The following is an 18,322-nucleotide window of genomic DNA, read 5'->3' on the forward strand; positions in this document are numbered from 1 at the left end:
CGTATACTGTTACAAGTATTTATGTGAGGAAAATGAGAAGTAGAGCAATAGAATGATGCGGACCTTCAGAATGCCGCATTCTTTCACACAATGTTATTAGATCTCTGAGAAAGACGCGTTTAGAACATAGTGCATTTAGTGGGACATGGGGAAGACATTGTGCTCTTCATCACTCGTTGTTTTTGCCTTAAATAAAATAAATGCTGCGTGTAAATGCCGAACGTGCCTTTATGTAATGTTAAAGAGGATAATATTGGTTGCAAAGAAGTTAACTGAATAATGAAACAGTCTTAAAGGACGCCAGTACTAGTCTAAGTACGCCATACCCAACATTATACGATGTGCAGAGATACATTAATATTATATGAATTTTGTGAATTAGCATGTTTAGTCGACTGTTTTGTTGTTTGATATGTAAATAATTTTTTCTTGAACAAATTATAATTTTAAAGTAGTAATCATGGACGTCCGCAGAAAATTTTCCAGTGGGGGGGGGGGGGGAGAAAAGCAAAATTTTCCAGGGGGCAAAGCTTGGAGACAAATGATTACATTTGTATAAATAAATAAAGAAATATTTATTTAATTTTTTTTCACAAGTAGATCGGAGGGGGAAACAAGTGTCCCGTTCCCCCCTGCAGATGCACATGGTATATTATTTGAGGATTATATCTCCTAAACGAGTACCGACTGTATTCCCTTAATGTATTTAATATTTTCTGATACTGATGTAATGAGCGTAATTTTTATGTACGCAGTTTCAGACTTAGCGAGATATCTCCTGATAGAGTTTCACACACATTCCTTTCATTCCTCTAGATATTCCTCTATTATACGTCACATTTTACCTCTACTTCTCTAAAAATGTGAAACCATTAAGAATATGCTTACACCCTGCCAGAATTTCACACTTTGTATTATTAAAAGATGTAGCAACATATACGAATAGCAGCCCAGTAATGAGCTAATTGTGCAGTTTAGTTAGGATAAGCCGGATAGAGCAAGAATAAGCCAAATGAGATTTAATTATTTATATTTAAAACATTTGTGTACGCCAGTGATGGATGTTTTTGGAAAGAAATACAATGGAAACTTATACGGTTTAGCTGTGTGTAGCCTTGTCGACTTCGGTGGTCGAAAGGACTGCGCCACTGCTTTGCCACACGTTTGCCATATGATCGAATCCCAATGTAACATGGACGTTTGTAAATGTCTCGAGATAGTAGGTACGATTCATGGAGATCTGAAGTGAATAAGACCATGTTTAATCTCCAGGGCGGGGTTTTCGAATTACCTCAAGCTTATTATTTCCCATTGCGCTAATTAGATAGGTTTCCAACTTCTCATGGATGGAGTATCATAAAAACACAAAAGAGAATACAATAGGATAAGATAGCAAAATTAAATATTTCATACACAGAAATGTAAAGGCAGTTTATCTGTTCAGTAACAGACCAAGAATCATTCTTGTCGTTTTGTTAAGACGAATTATGGGAATATCTTAATGTGAACGTACTAGGAATTATATTAATAGGATTGTTACATTTTAACACACACAATGTTAATATAAAAAATCATATTTTATAATAAAATATGGAAGTTGGGTTTATCTACGTCGAAAGCGGGATGGGAAGATTTTAAAACTGCCACTGAAATATGTATTCGGCTGTACTGAAATTATGCATTAAATCAGGAAGTAGGTTATGATGGCGGGATAGTGGGATAGTCTGCCAATGGTGCACTGGAAATAATCTAGAAGAGGATCTCGGGGAAGAGAGAAGGTTATGAATAAGCGTCCGTCATTGCTATATGACAGTAAGCTTTGGTTGGATAGTTTATACTTAACCACCGACAGAGAATAAGAAAAGTTTATCCAGAATATGGCTGTAATATTAAACGAGTATACATCGGTCCAACAGAGAGGAAAGACTGTTTGGCAAACCTTCATGTCTCTAAGAACTCCCGGGGTGTCCACTGACAGCCTCTACTTAATACCCCTCAAGGTTACACAGCACAAAAGAAAATTATATTTGACTAAACCTTGAGTTAAGACTGATGAAAAGTGCGTGTGCAGGCCTACGGAAAAGCAAGCCTTCTGTACTAATTGACATCTGAATCAAGATGTTAATTACAACGGAAGTGACTGAAGCTAAATTAATCACAGAAACGTGCGTGCGATCTTTTAAAGTCAATCGTGATCAGTTTATGGTCGAAAATAATTGTAGTTTCTGCATTCAGAAAGTACACGAAGAAAAAAAAAAGTGGTGGTTCTGGAACGAAAAAAAAACATTGTAGTTCGATGAATATATGGAATTAAATATTCTAAAACAGATTCCAATAAAACTTCGAAAAGAAACGGAGAAAACCCGTATAAAATATTCAGAAGAAGAAAAGAAAACGAAAAAAAAATCAGAAGTCCGAAAATATAAATAAATACTTGTTTTTAGGAAGACTAAATTTATATGAAATATCACATGAAATATAAAAACAATAACTAAAATATTTCAATTGACTATTCCATTCCGATTGTAACCATTGTCGAGGTTCGAAATCCCCAAACTGCTATAGAATGAAAATGATAATACACGTTGTAAGTAAAGGGGTAAAGAGGCAATTAACTAGTAGTAATTTCATACGCCTTTATTATAGACATAATGCTGAGGAAAGCAAAGCGCATTTAATGTAGATAAACTTCATTATGATCAACTATGTAAGTATTCATTTGCTACAAAGTACAAAACAATCTTACCTTCACAGGTCTTTCCATCTGGACCTAGAGCATATCCTGCGAGACAGCCGCACACTGCCTTACCGCCAACTGTATCACAACGGTGAGAGCATCCTCCGTTGTTCCTACTACAGGCGTCTGCAACTGGAAAGAGAGAGCGATACTTACGTAAGTGTCATGCGCTGCACCGCAGACCTAAGAGTAGGTTTATATAGACGCACTATTTCCGAATTGGAAATTTTTATGTGTGGCTTTTAAGGAGTAAAGTGCAGTAAAATGATTACGTTACATTAAATAGGTGCAACGAGATCGCGTTTTCTAAATGACCTACTTTCCACAAGGAATAAAAGCTATCAGATTCAAGCTTATCAGATTACAACATGAGTCTTTCTGTGTTTTTCTCTCTCTCTCTCTCTCTCTCCTAAATTACTTTCGAACCTTTGAACCAATCGTCACGAAACGTTCTACGAATATGAAATCATCATAATCGTCTCAATGCTATATTTCACAAAATCTCAAAACATGATATAGAGGGAGCTGCTTTCTCTTTTTAGTTATTTTCATTTGAACCTGTAACTGGAAAGTCAACACTCAGATTTTGATGCGAGGATATTTTTCTTGAGATTTTTAACCGTTTTCAGACAGGTGGTGACAGGAATGTTTAAGGGAATTTGGTTCGGCATAGTCTGAAATACATTTATCGAAACCAGGGTTCAAGAAACGGCAATTTATAGCTCACTGCAGGACAGTTCTCATTTTGTAGGCCGATTAAAACTAATCAAATTTGTAGGCCGGAAAAGAAAAAATGTTCTCAACCATTGATTATATTATATAAATAAAAATTACTCTTCGCTTATTTTTTTATAAAGTTTGAAAAATCATAATAAAAAAGTAATATACAGAATACAAAGTTTAACATCGAAGGTAAAAATGGCGCTGCGTTAAACCTGGTGAAGTGAAGGTGTTCCGTATAAAAAAAAAAAAAAAAATCAGCTAACGCCTTTTTATTCCCGTATATACGGGAGTAGGCGAGGCCATTTAGCCCTATCTAACTTTTGGAGACTGAGTGGGCAGTTCAATCTCCACTGGTACCCAATCAGAGACAGATGGCCCAAGCCTATCACTAATTAAGCGGTACGCAGTGAAGAGAGACGGCTCAAATGTGCCGCCATCTCGTGGTGACTAACCCTAACACAATATATTTAATGTCTGAAATAATGTGGGTTCTACGGTCGATTTTCTTGAGTTTACAGGACGAAAAACTCGAGTTTCCGGGAGGAAAAACCTGCTTGCCCGTGCCAGAGATCGACTAACTCGGGAACCGGTCGAAAAAAGGCTTAGAAAAATTTCCTCTAGTCGCCGACTAGACTCGAAACCCAGACTTCCTTCGTGCGGCCTAGCGCGATGGTGTGCAAACGCCACATCCACTGAGCTACACAGGCTCTTTATATAAATTCCGTATAAATTTTATAAATAAAAATTAAGTCAAGTATTTTGACAAAGTGGTCCGTGTTTTGATTTCATTCATGAAAGTATGGTTCTTGTACTCGGCTTCTTGTCATTTATCAAGAAAAAAAAAAACAGAATAATACCTCTAAATCACTTCGGATTCGCTTTATTTGGAAGTACATAAGCACTATACAAATATATACAATTCGCTTCTATGAAAAGCGATTATTATACAGATCCTGTATGTGCTTCAGTGAAAAATAAGTGTATAGGCTATATATAATTATACCTTCATGTGTATCATATATGGCTTGATTCCATAGCGAATTCTTCTTATAACTTGGCTTGGATAAACTTAATTTTCATAATGATGGGGACATGAATCATATATCCAGTCTGCTGTGTCTATCAATACACGTGCTCTCTGACTAGCTTGACTGTTTTGAATAATGAAAGAATAGTGTGTTCATGATGAAAAACCAGTGCCGTAACGAGGATATGAAGCGCCTGTGGCAAGTGTCTAACTTGCGTCCCCCGCATTCCAAAAATGACAAAAATATTGAAAAATCTAAATGTAACAAGTTATATTTTACTAAATGCAATATGTTAAATACTTACTATTAACCCAATTAAAATGAGTTGCCTGTAAATCCAATTATGTATTTGTATACATAAATAATCTATTAAATAAGAACAAATTTTTATTCATATTCAATGACAAATAAATTAAAGAAATACACGACATAGGTATAATATAAAATAATATAATAAAAACATAAATAAGTTCAGCATATTTTATAAAGAAATTTTTCTAGCTTTTTTCATTTGCAAACGCATATATTATATCGTCATAATTTAATGTTTTTGCAATATCTTTTTCAATCGATATTATTGACATGTTTGTCAATCGCTCTTGTCCAATAGAAGAACGAAGGTACGATTTTACAATTTTCAATTTGCTAAACGAACGTTCGCAGGAAGCTGTTGTTACAGGCATTGTTATGAAAATCCTTAATGCTATGGCTAGATTTGGATACGTGTTTTGTAATGAGAGTTCGTAATTTTTTGGCAAGATTTGAAAAGCGTCCATATAGCCTAAATTTTCAAAAACTTCCATGGCTTGATATTTGAAACTCTCAATTTCACATACAAATTCTGAAGCATCGAAGTGGCTATTATATTTCAATGCCAGGTCAGCTGCTCATCGTTTGAGATCAACTAGCTGCATAATTGTTAAAGCGTGTCCATTTAAAAAACTGAAGTCGTTTGCGACCTCTTGTAGTAAAGCAGTAAATCTATCGTTGAGTTGTATGAGTATTAGATCTAACACTTCACACATTTCTTTTTTTAGTAATTCAGTTTCATTCATGGCAAACGAATCACCAGCAGCTTTCTCACTAGGCATATTTTTTATTTTGCGCCGTCTCTTTTCTGGAATGTAAGTTTCAATATTTATTGTTTCGGCTAAACTTTTTGCCGAATTGTGAAGCGAACGAAAAAATAATTTCGGTGCTGTTAAATTTCATTTTTTAGAGCTTTTATCATTTTCGCAGCATTTTCGACTGTGGTTTTTTTTTTTTTCTTGTAAAAGTAAATTTACTTTATTTATCTTTCCTAATATTGTATACCAAAATATTAATAGTGCAACAAAATAAAATTTTGTTAATAATTTTAGCAACATTCGAGCATTTGTTACAGAGTCTACTGTACCTTGTCTTTGTCAAACACACATTTCATTAAGAAGTTGTATTATTAAAGGCATTTGATTTCGTAAGGCTTTTACCGCTTTAGCTTTTGTGGATCACCTCGTGTCACTTAAACCTTTAAGACGAACAGATAATTTTTCCTTTAAAAGATCCCATCTACTAGTAGAATTTACAAAAAAGTTAAACAATTGTTGACTTGTTCCAGAACATGATTTCATTTGAACAGATGTTTGTGCAGCATGAATGCCTATTAAATTAAGGCTGTGAGCAGTGCATGGAACAAACCTCGCCATATTGTTTAAACGTAGTATCCTAGCTTGTGCCCCCCTTGTATTACCTGCCACATTCGTTCGATCATCATATGACTGTCCTCTTATATTTCTAATATTTAATCCGTCTGATATTAACTTTTTTTCGATGTCATTCGCAAGTGCTTCGCTAGTTTTTTCATGTGTCACAATAAAATCCATGAAGGTTTCTTCAATGCTACATTTATTCGTGTCAGGATCAATGTTAACATAGCGCAAAATTTGAGTTATCTGTTCCTGGTGAGAAGCGTCAGGTGTGTTATCAAATAAAATAGAAAATATTTTGCTTTTTGAATATTTGAAATAATATGCTGTCTAATTTTAGAAGTAACTATATTAATTATATCATTTTGTATTATAGGAGAGAAATAATTAACTTGAATTTTCTTATGACTTTCAGTAAGTTGCGCAATAATAGGATCGTAATGACTAATTAATTCCATCGTGTTCAAAAATTTTTCCCATTCGGGATGACCAATTTTTTCACAAGCTCCTCTCAAAGCGTCATTATTTTTTACGCAGCGCGGAATGGCATACAAAATAACTTTTAAAATATGTCTTCACTTTTCCTTTTCTTTTAAAATTTCTTCTTGTAATTGATCGTCTACAAAACCACCTTTCTTAATTGTTAATTCGAAAGTTTTCCATTCGACGTAATTTTTTTCTGATATAATGACTTTTCATGACGTTGTAACAGGATTCAAATGCTGCCAATCTCGAAACCCCGCAGCTGTCCATACAATTCATTCTGGTTACTTCACTTGGAAAAATAATATCTACAAACAGATTGCGGGTACAGCCATGAGCTCTCTCTCTCTTCTCCCCATCTATCCATTTATTATATGGAGCATTTTGTAAAACATGCTCTTGATACTGCTATTCTCAAACCTTCTAACTGGCTAACGTACGTTGATGATGTGTTCTCTATTTGGCCACATTGCTTAGACACTTTAGACTCTTGCCTCCTCCATCTCAACAGACATCCTAGAATCCAGTTCACTATAGAAAATGAAAACAACAATATTGCCTTTTCTAGATACTCCAATCATTCGTCTTTCCAATGACACAGTTTCTTTCTCAGTTCACAGAAAACTCACCCACACAGGTTTTATATAGACAAACTTTCTCCATCATTCTCCTTATATGGTGTTATCAAATACGTTGTTAATAGAGCCTCCAATCTCTCTTCTACCGAGAGTGAACTCTCCTTGATCAGACCCTCCTGTCCAATGGCTACAGTGCTAAAAGATTAACAAATTAATTGTTCCTCCCATCTCTTTACATCCCTCTCAACATGATGACTATAGTAATGCTATCATTCTTCCTTATATCAGGGCACCTCAGAAAAATAGTCAGCCAGATCTTTAAAAAGTGCAATCTCTCCAATGCAGTCAAATTTATCTGAAGCCGACGGCTTTCATCCGCTCATCCAATCTGCAAGCATCCATTTAGAAGAACATAAAAATACATCTGTCGCCATAAGTATGGTCAATCAAGGATTGCTGACTATGCCAAAATAAATTGAATTTAAGCTTACGAAGTGTTTGAGACTGTCTATGAACTTTTTTTAGGTTGTACATCGTGTTGTAGACGAATAAAAACAGCCGACAATACTGCAGTAGAAATTGCAATATACAAATACAGTAAGAGTTTCTATTATCAAATACCCCTAGATGATGTTTAGAATCATATGAAAAAGAAGCATACAGAATCTCATTCATATTTTCCTATCCATGTGAATGAAACAGAATTTATAATAATATGCTCAACCGTTTTACTTCTTTTAATTATAATATGTACATTTCTGTTAGTTGGAATCATAAAAGTTATTCGCTGCAATATAAAAATGAATAGAATTCAGCAAGCTAGTTTAGGAATAACTTTAAGTTATCATCTGAGCAACGTTTCTTTGATGAAAGGAATTTCCTACGTCCGAAGTGAGCAGTAACTTATTCTGCATGATGCATTTATTGTCTGGATATGTTATTAAATTTTTGAACATTTTGCAAATCATCTTGATTAAAGCACATTACTACTACTACTACTAGATAATAATTATAGTTAATATAAATATAAATATAAATAGAAACATTTCCATGCATAAAAATCTTTCACTCATATGTCAGATTAAAATTTAACAAAAATGTCAATTAATTCAGTTCGTCTGGTAGAAATAGTCTGCGTATCCACCTTCCAAAGCAAAGAAATCACGTTCTGAGGCATTTAAATCACAAGAGAGTTATTTAAGGACAATAAATGGCACTCTGATTTTGCTGAAAAGGATTTGACGAGGTTTAAATTCTATCAGACTAGTGTCTGCAATATCAGTATTAATTAAAGATGTATAAAAACGCTCCAAAATTAGAGAGATCACTAATTAGGTAAAATTCATTAAAAACTCCGGGACATGCGTCAAGTACACAATCATCGTTGACCGACAAGAAAATTTAAGCACATTTCGATCATTGAATTTACTTCTGAATGAATTTTATTCTTCATAAATCCAAATAGATAACTTCAGGACTCAAGTCAACACTCCACCATGAAAAAAATTCACCACATCCCTTACGATATCTGCTATTGCTACTCACGAATGGATACTACTTCATTCGTTAAACAACAGGCTACCACATCCATTTTCTGATTGGTGTTCTTCATTTCCAGTTCATTTAATTTCTGCAGATGAAGAAAATGTTTTTTTATCATCCTTCCCAAACATAGTTTCGTTCCTCTTTTGTTCTCCTTTTACTTTTCCGCTGAAGGTTCTGCACATTCAATTATGTAGTTATATATAGTAGTCAGTCTGATTTATGGAAGCATTTCAGTTTAATTTAGGATTTGAACAGCAGAGTTTCATCTTTCGGTTTGAAGGGAAATTTATTTAATTTTAAGATTGATTTTAAAGAATTAATTTAGTACTTCGATATGCATTTATTCTGGATGCACATGCAATTCACAACAAGAAGACATCCATTGCAAAAAAATTATCAAAGTTCATAGAGAATAAAGAGATTGCAATGTATAATGGACGATGCACAAGGATATATATCTGTCTTTTAGAATTACCGTAGACTGTTGAGAATAGATATCCTTTCTCAGATGAATTTCACTGTGTTTTCCATTGGGAATTCTACGTGTTTTTTTAAAGATAACTCTAGAAAACTCAGTGAGCTGCGATCTACAACTTCGATTAGTATCGAGGTGATACTTCCGGATGCAGGTTATATTTCTCCGCTGCTATGTACACGATTATTGAATTCAATAATGCTGATCGTGAAAAGTGAATCAGTGGCTTTGAGTGCAGCAGTATGTTCTACTATCTAACAGTTTTAGTCCGTATTCATACCAGAGAGGTGTGTACAAAATATCAGTGCTCTTCCATAGAGCAGTCATAAGGATGTTGCGATATTCATTTGGAAAGACTTGGATTCGATTCCTCTATTGGAACTCATAGAATCCTTAGAATGGGTTTTCAATTGAAGGTGAATTGCAGTATGTTAACCTGTTTTGCCGTGCGAAACTCGAGTGCTTCATACTGCAAAACAGGTAAACCAGCTGAAGAACACATGCATTTAACAGATATAAACTGGACTCAGACATGGTTGCTTCGGCTATAATTCCAATCAACTCAACTCAGCCTCAAATCAATATCTTGAGTATGTTCCTCCCTCTGAAATATGCACTGAGCATCATCTCCAAATAAATGAAATTAATATGATAAAATTATCCAATATTTTTCAAAATATTTATTAATAAATCGAAGGTTACGCGCTACTATAATTTAGTTCCTTAAAAAAATTAATCATTAAGTTATATGAAATGTTTAAAAAGTATTTATCTCTAAAACTGGTTTAACTAAGATATTGAAAATCTTCAGTTAAGATCAGAGTTTTTCATTAATTAATATTCGAGTAAGATTTCTTTAAATATGATGCTATTCAAAATGAGTACAACATAATTTAAATAATCACGAATTTTTCTGGAAATATTTTACTACCGATTATTCTAATTCAGACAAATTAACGTTTTCTTTATTCTTTTTTTCTTTCCCTTGGTAAAATACAAATCATAAGACCGGGAAAGTGCCATTTGGATTGGAGAGAACTTCCAAGGCTTGATTGAGAGACTTAATTAGTTACTAATCCTTTAGGAATAGGCTGAGACAAGAAACGACCCTTGTAGAATTATTCCCTTGATTACGATTCTTAAATATCTAGGAACAGCATAATATCTAATAACAGAATTCATAACACCCCTTTCTAGGTTTAAAACGTTTAAGGATATTATTTAAAAAATGTAAACAATATATAAAACTTCATCGATTGCAATTTGGTATCACGATGAGTAAAATACAATTTCATCGATTGATTGCCAGACATCATTTGCATCTTCTTTATATTGTTCAGCAGCAGATTTAGTAAGCTAGAATGCTTTTCTTGCATTGTACAGAAATATTTGAGGGCATCTAAAATGGCTAAATGGCTTCTCTTACTCACTCATCGGGATGCTATGTTTTAATGCTTCCTTCTTTTATGGTATTTATATCAACAAAATGAACTACTGTTTATTTAGATAGTATACCTATAATATTTTACAGGATTTTTCTAGCACATTTAATGTAAAAAATTTCTAGAGAGTCGTTTACGAAGATTGATATTCATAGTTCCTATATATCTCTTCCTGTTAGGATAAATATTATTCTGAAATGGAAAAAAGAATACCAGCGATCGGCATTCTGACTTCCCAATGAAGCTGTTCTAAAAATTTATTTTCTAAGTATTTTGAATCACATTGTACAAACCCGCCTATTCACGATGCACAGTGCTTCATTAATGTATTTGTTTCTTCGCTGGAATGGTAATATTGTGTGCTTCAGGATCAAGATTTCATCTTTCGTTCCATTGGATGAAAGTTGTGATCCACTTTTATTGCATATTTTGGGCACAGATTTTGGAGTAAACGAGCTTACATTTAATTGTGTTTTATGTTGGACATTCTTTTTTTATACTCGGCCTAAGATATCTTAAATCTTTAATGCATATGAATGAAGACCGCTTTTCGAAGACCGCTAAATGAAGACAAGTGTTCATGGAACTGTCACTCAATTGAAGAAGTTGATAAACTCTTCACTAAAATATTCTAGCGTTATCAGATATCAAATCATCAGATTGCTTCGAGGAACGAAAATTACACTCATTATCAATAACTAACAATTAAATCAAAGAGTGAATTCGATTAACTTGTTAAATAAAATTATTTTATTTACATTATACCATTGTACCATTATATAAAACTATATTTATGCAATAATCTTGACAACGACAATAACGCTAGATAACATAAGATTGTATAATAATTAAAAGTAATGTGTATAATCCCGCCAGTGTAATGTTGCTTGCAGGCATTCTGTCCTGTCTGATGTTTGTCTTCCTTTGAAGCACTTCCTTGAAAAATGTGTGTGTATCATCATCATCACAATAAGCAAATGCGTGAATAACCCATACAATAATTATATCATCTGTTTAGCTTAGGGAAATTTGTATTTGCTACGAAACCCTCTTCTGAAAACCACTTTTACATCAGATCATTACTTCACAGCTACAAACAACTACGCTATCCGATGTCAAGCTGACGCGAGATGTTTCCCCCTTCCTGTTAAGTAGTTTTTTTTTTTTCATTCCGCTTTAAAACAGGTAAACATGCCGGAAAAAAGTATATGCATTTAACAGACATAATTATACTGATCTCTTTTTCTTAGTTGCTTCACCCGTAACTCCAATAAACAAGACCAAACCAAACTCTCTCCTAATCTAGATCATTTCACGAATTTGAAGAATTGATACAGGGGTTTTGTCTCCAGTGCTTCTGTTAAGATGCTGAGAGAAATGCGGATAAATATACAAAACCATGCAATATTGTTATTTTCCTGAAATCTACATTCATAATGTTTGCATTTACCAGCAAGCAATGCAAAAACTTCCTGCACATCTTTATCAAAAATATCAACTCAAATGGGATGTAAAAATAATTGTTATTTGCTTTTTTTTTCAGGCATATTCCGTACCTATTTCTACGTCGGAGCATATATTACTTATAGCAAGGATAATATCAATATTTGAATTCCTCATATGTTTAAAGAGCATCGCTTGACTTGCATCTACTGTAAGAATAAACTCGACTGCTTTAGCCTTTAAGAAATAAAACCTGTAGCTGGCATTGCCGCAGCTCTTGAAACATTCCTCGCTATGTTATATTTTATTCAGTCACGGTAAAGTCGAAATTCAGTTTTTCAGCAGTAATGCACCTCTACTCACTTCCTTGTTTGCATATGAATTCCATCGCGAGAAATATTAAAGAATTCAGACGACTGTTATTCACTTGTAACTTTTTTTAGCATGTAGCGTGTTTCGGCTATTTACAGATCCATTCTTAATTCACTCATAGGAATATCATATAAATACACTATCATGATATAATCTCGATTTACTTCGGTGTATCACGTGACACCACGAGTACCGTTAGCAAGGTTTTTAATTATTGTTCTTTATTTCGTTTATTTATTTATTTATATTTTTTAAAATAATCCCCAAATGCTGATCTAGAGATTCAATATGGAGCTTTTTGAAACCACTTGAGACCTTCAGTAACTTAGGCGATAGTCTCAACCTCTCAGGAAGAGATTGCAACTATTAACAACCGGTATTGCTGGAGAGATAAAGTCTGGTAAGAAAGACAAATAATTTTAATTATTTATGTGGGAAACGGAGAAACAATGAAAAGGTTGGTTATACTTTACCATTTTAGTTCTCATAATTAAAAAGCCAAATAGTTGAAATATATGTGTATAAATACGATTTTTCGTGATATGTGTAATAAATGTTTTAGTCTTCATTTTATTTAAAGTTAATACACTGTCCTACCAAAAGTCATAGAACATGTGCAGATATTAAAAAAAATCTTTATTCGCAGAAATTAGTAATTAACTACACCGTCTTTTTTTTTGGGGGGGGGAGCTAATAATTGCTTCAAGTGCTTGAAAGAGTTTCTAGTAACTTTTGGTTAGAAAGTCGTGATATTTTGAGTCCTTTAAATGCATTAATAAGATCCACTAATAGAGAAGAACATCTTGGCAGCGCGTTAAGCATGATTTCTAATTCTTAACCATACATATTCTGTTTAATTCAGGCAACAGTTCTGTGTTGATGAGGCATTGCTCCGATATTATTCTCCTCAAACCGAGTGTTTATTATCCTTGTTTTATGATATGGAGTATTGTGCGTGCTGGAGTATTTCTGAAAGAAGTGCCATGAAATTACATTGATGTGGGATACGAATAGTTGTGTAGAACGTCAATGCTGTAGATTCTGATTCCATGATTCATATGTACTCAGTACACCTAATCGATATCACCACACGCAACTCACTTATCATTGCACTGCCACTTCATGCACTTACAGTCCATCGGATTGGAAGTGCGTGAAGTGGGACTGGTCATCCACGAAGGACCAATATTGGTTCGCTTCACGGCTCTGGTTTGGAGTGCCTTGACCCATGCCAGTCAGCAATGTGTATTTCTGGTCGTTAGCAAAGGCTTATTGGGTGTAGCCTCTTCCCTTAAAATTCATGACATTCAGATTGCTACATATCCTCAAAGTGTTTATTTGCACAGATTCTTGAGTTCTAATGCGAGATGGAAACCTAATGTACTCGGCGAATGTCTGTTCCTAGCAGTCAATGTTTCAGATCGGTCGTGTACCTTGCAGTCGGAGTACATTTCTAGAATGCTAAATTTTTGAGCAATAGCACTGGCAGACATCTTACACAATTCACATCCGATTATTCTGTTGTCTAAATGTTGTTAACTGTTTTCGGTTTCTTAATTCCAAGATCGAAATGAATTTCAAGCAAATCGATGATCTCTTTATACCGCACAAAAGCTGCATATGCGTAGCTGCGCCCAACTTGCTGAAATCGGAAGCATTTGTTTTGGTAGGTAGCATATCTTTTATGAATGAATACAAAATCAAAAGATTTAATTTTCTTCCACTTAATATGGAAGCAAATGAATTAGTGTTGACCAGAAAGTGACCGAAAGTTATGTTGTCATGATTATGATCAGAGTGATGTATTGAATCATGATGCAATATGCATCACTCTTGTCACGATAGTGCGATATGATCAGGTTGATGATCAGACATTGCCTGTTGGAACAAAGTCACGTGATGAGATATGCTTGTTATATTAAACGCACAATATGATTACTGAGTATCATGGATTAACCTCATCTGTCAAAGGATCTCGTTCCAGGTAGGATTACAGGATTACACCACAGACAACTTTGATGGAGCTGACTAGGGTTGGATACGAATGGAGTGTTTTCAGAATCTAATGGAGTCGAGGCTACAATTCGGCCTTTATGTAATTGCTAATTGATATAGTGTTAATAACAGATTAGGGCATCCATAATAACATTAATGTGAACTAAGAATGATTAATATAATTTGGTTGTTTGTTTATAATTAAGCCATAGTAACTAACGGCTGTGTATATTATGTTTAAAAATTTAGTGTGTTCTTAAATCAGTTTGTATGTTATGTCGAATGAAAAATCCGAGTTAACGGTTGGAAAATTCTGTCATCTCCGTATTAAACCACTAGGCACTGACGAATTCAGAAGAAAAAGATATTTGAAGAGACAGATATCCTAGAACACTCGAAAAAATATATTAAAGACAAGGGAAGATCTAAAAACGAATGAGAATGAAATAGATTGCCTCTAATTCTATTCGAAGAAATAAGAAAAGTACTTAAAATTGAAAACAAATAAAGCACCCGGTCCAGGTTTAGTTATAAATGAAATGCTTAAAAATTTAGGAGACAACGGAAAATCCAGTTACATTTTTAAACTGATATCGTGCCTAAAACTATGAAAAACCCTATAAACATTCCAATACCAGAAAACAAGACAAATTTACTAAGATGTGATGGTTAAAGAACAGTTAGCTTAATGAGCAATGACCTGAAATTATTTATTAGAATAATATCGGACAGATGTCAAAACGTGATAAAAAATATAATAGCTGAAGAACAATGTGGATTCAGAAATCGAAAAATTGTAAGAAATGCAACATCTTTCTAAACTAAACACATACAATTAATACTGAACACGTAGAAAACAAAATGATAATCATAGGTAAAACGATGGATAAAAACCCAAACATATTCTAAAAACGTTATCCCTTAGAACAAGTAGATAGATTTATATATTTGGAAGTCTAATCACCAATGACAGAAAACCTGAACAAGAAATAAAAAAGAAGGATTCAGATTTGCCAAAACAGATATTTGTAACGCAAAAATAACAACAAAAACAGTTAATATAAATATATTGATGAATGGTACTGATAGATATAATTTGCAAATAGCACTATTATTATATTACTGATATTATTACTGTAAACGATCATTACTTATTACTGTTGATAGCTAAATTAGTTAGATGACTGATAGTCAATAACAATGTTATGATACATATTGGTATTGTTGTGTGTAGACAAACGTAATGACAATATATTTTAAATATGAAAAATGAAAATAAAATTTATTACAGTAGAAAGAAAACGGAAGGAGGGAGGGATGGAGAGAGAGAGAGAGAGAGAGAGAGAGAGAGAGAGAGAGAGAGAGAGAGAGAGAGAGAGATAATAAGTATGAAGGCGAATAAGAGGCAGAAGAAGGGAAGAGAATCTCGTGTTATCACGTTTATCCGTTTTGTCTTACCACTTTAGCAATATCAAATTACTTACCTCTCTCACTCCTCACTTAATCTGGGTTTCTGGGTTAAGTTTTGGGATTAACTTTCAACCGGGTGGATACTGTGATTTTTACGGAGAGTTACAGTTACTCGTATTATTGTATGGGAGGGATTAATTGGTCAAATTTGTTAGGATCATACCGTTACCACCCTCGATGGTCGGCAACGGTATGATCTAGGAAAATGTTCTCTATGTTCTAGGAAATGCAATAATAATGATTTTACGCCTCTAAATCAGTCTGTTATATCCAACTGTGTGCATTTTCTTGGTTGGAGAATTTGTGTGTCTAGGATCAGAATGTGTAAAATATCAGGCGTTATTTAACTTTTCCACCTACATACTTTGGATAGACTTTTCATATGACAGTTTAAATACGTTTTACTTTCCTATCTAAACAAATACTTACCCACACACATTGTTTGCTAAGTATTAGTGTTTTCAGTCACGTGTCTAAATAACTTTAAAAAGTACTATACAATATAGGATATACTCGACAGAAGAGCATAAAAATGGAAGATTCGATCGAACGAAAATAAAACAAAATCACTGAATAGGCTTTTTATTTGTTATTTATTATATCTATTTGTGGCAATGCCACAAATCGATATCGCAATCGAAACTCGGTTATTCACCTTGGGGGGTTAAATAATACTTTCCTGATTTACTTGCAGGATTCGGAGTTATGGATAAAAGTTAATGATTAATGACAAACTAGGTAGAGTAAACCATAACTGTTCACAAAGTTTTATAATAAATAAACGCATAGTTTACAAATAGTATACGTAAAAAATAAATAAAAAAACAACAGCTATAAATTAATTACATAACTTCGTAGCTGATAAATAGAAATAACTTGAAAATGGTTATAATTTTGCTAAAAAAACTTTTAAAATTTTAAACTGTTAGAATGATTAGAAACCTATAACTGCTAAAATCATGAGCTGATATTAGGGGGGGGGAGATAAAAAAACACTTCCAAAATAATTACCGAAACTTTCGGAAATTATTAACGACGAGTTCAACAATTAGGAAAGTTCATTAATGATAATCGATAGCATGCAGTAAATCACTTACGTATGCTGAGCACCTCCCCTTCTGGTATCAGCAAAGTTGGTGGCAACAAACTGAAGAGTTCGAGTTCAAACTTCACGGCCGTCAAATCCGAAGGGACACTCCTTCTAGCCCAAATAGCGGACATTTTACTCCAGGAAGAGTCTTTTTCCGTTTCTCGGGCGACTAAGCATTTGCGCATTGCTACACTAGCGCCTCCTTCCGCTGCCTATCAAGCCGGAGACATTCATAAAATCTGACCTCGATGAAAGAAAGTAGAAAATAAATTAACAACAACAAAAAAAAATCTTACCTTCGCAAGTCCTGCCGTCTTCCGCTAGCCTATAACCCGGCTTGCAGCGACACTGGAGACTTCCGTGACTTTCCAGACAGATGTGCTGACAGCCTCCGTTGTTGATGCTGCAACGGTTGACGTCTGCAAGGACATAAAGGTCATTCTTTGTTACTGAAGTAAGTCACAATTCGTACAAGATGTTTACCAATCGTACAAATTCAATGAAAAGTCGACCTTTTCTATCGAACTGACAGTCACAGAGCAAGCATTAGAAATCACTCACCTTCTTTTTTGTTTCAGTGTTTAATAGGATTGTTTGCATTAAGACCTCACTCATCCATTAAAGAAGTAGTTTTACGTAAGTGTTAGCTTCTTCAAGACATGGCCTATTTAAGAATGAGGAAAACGATTCTAATTTTTATTGTGTTCCTGTTAAGCTGCAAATACATAGACAGAGAGAGAGAGAGAGAGAGAGAGGCGAAAACGCCAAGAGTGAACAAAGAGAAACAGATAGTGAGAGGGAAAGAAAGAAAAAAGGTAACGAGAGAGAAATTTAAAAAAAAACGATAGATAGATAGATAGAGATAGGAATGTATGTCACGTTACAGATGTTCCTTCTATTTTATGCATCATGAAAACCTCCATCTGGCATTCCATAGTTGAAAATGTCCTGTCCGTAAATATTTCATGAGTTAAGCACGCAAGTTGGCACGAAGGTACACACTGCTGTAGGCTACCTGGGAAAGAGGCAGATGCAGTATGATAACTCCTCCGTAGCAGCTTCCTCTTTATGTGAATGTATTCCTGGAATTTATTTCTCTAAAGAGCTCTAAGGGAACGATATATGTAGCTATAAACTATCTATACATTTATTTATGTCCTTACGTGGACCAATGCCAGAAACAATATATAGGTTTTCTCTCTTTATTTCTAGAGAAACGACGCTATAGAAAGAGACGGCATTTTGTAAAACGTATA

At 34.1% G+C, this 18,322-nt stretch overlaps 1 protein-coding gene across 2 annotated transcripts in view; it reads right to left on the reverse strand.

Moving 5' to 3' along the window:
* Positions 1–18,322, reverse strand: part of LOC150110494 (uncharacterized) — a 317,332-nt gene that overhangs the window by 191,423 nt on the left and 107,587 nt on the right. For both annotated transcript variants that reach the window (XM_090399521.1, XM_090399529.1), the window contains 2 exons: positions 17,363–17,485; positions 2,747–2,869 (listed from right to left, as the gene is read on the reverse strand). In XM_090399521.1, the coding sequence (XP_090255647.1) occupies positions 2,747–2,869; positions 17,363–17,485 (246 nt within the window). The remainder of the gene's footprint in view (positions 1–2,746; positions 2,870–17,362; positions 17,486–18,322) is intronic.

This window comes from Typopeltis vanoorti, chromosome 1 (genome assembly GCF_054136105.1).
Source record: "Typopeltis vanoorti isolate ZY-2024b chromosome 1, IOZ_Tvanoo_1.0, whole genome shotgun sequence".
Lineage (NCBI taxonomy): Eukaryota > Metazoa > Arthropoda > Arachnida > Uropygi > Thelyphonidae > Typopeltis > Typopeltis vanoorti.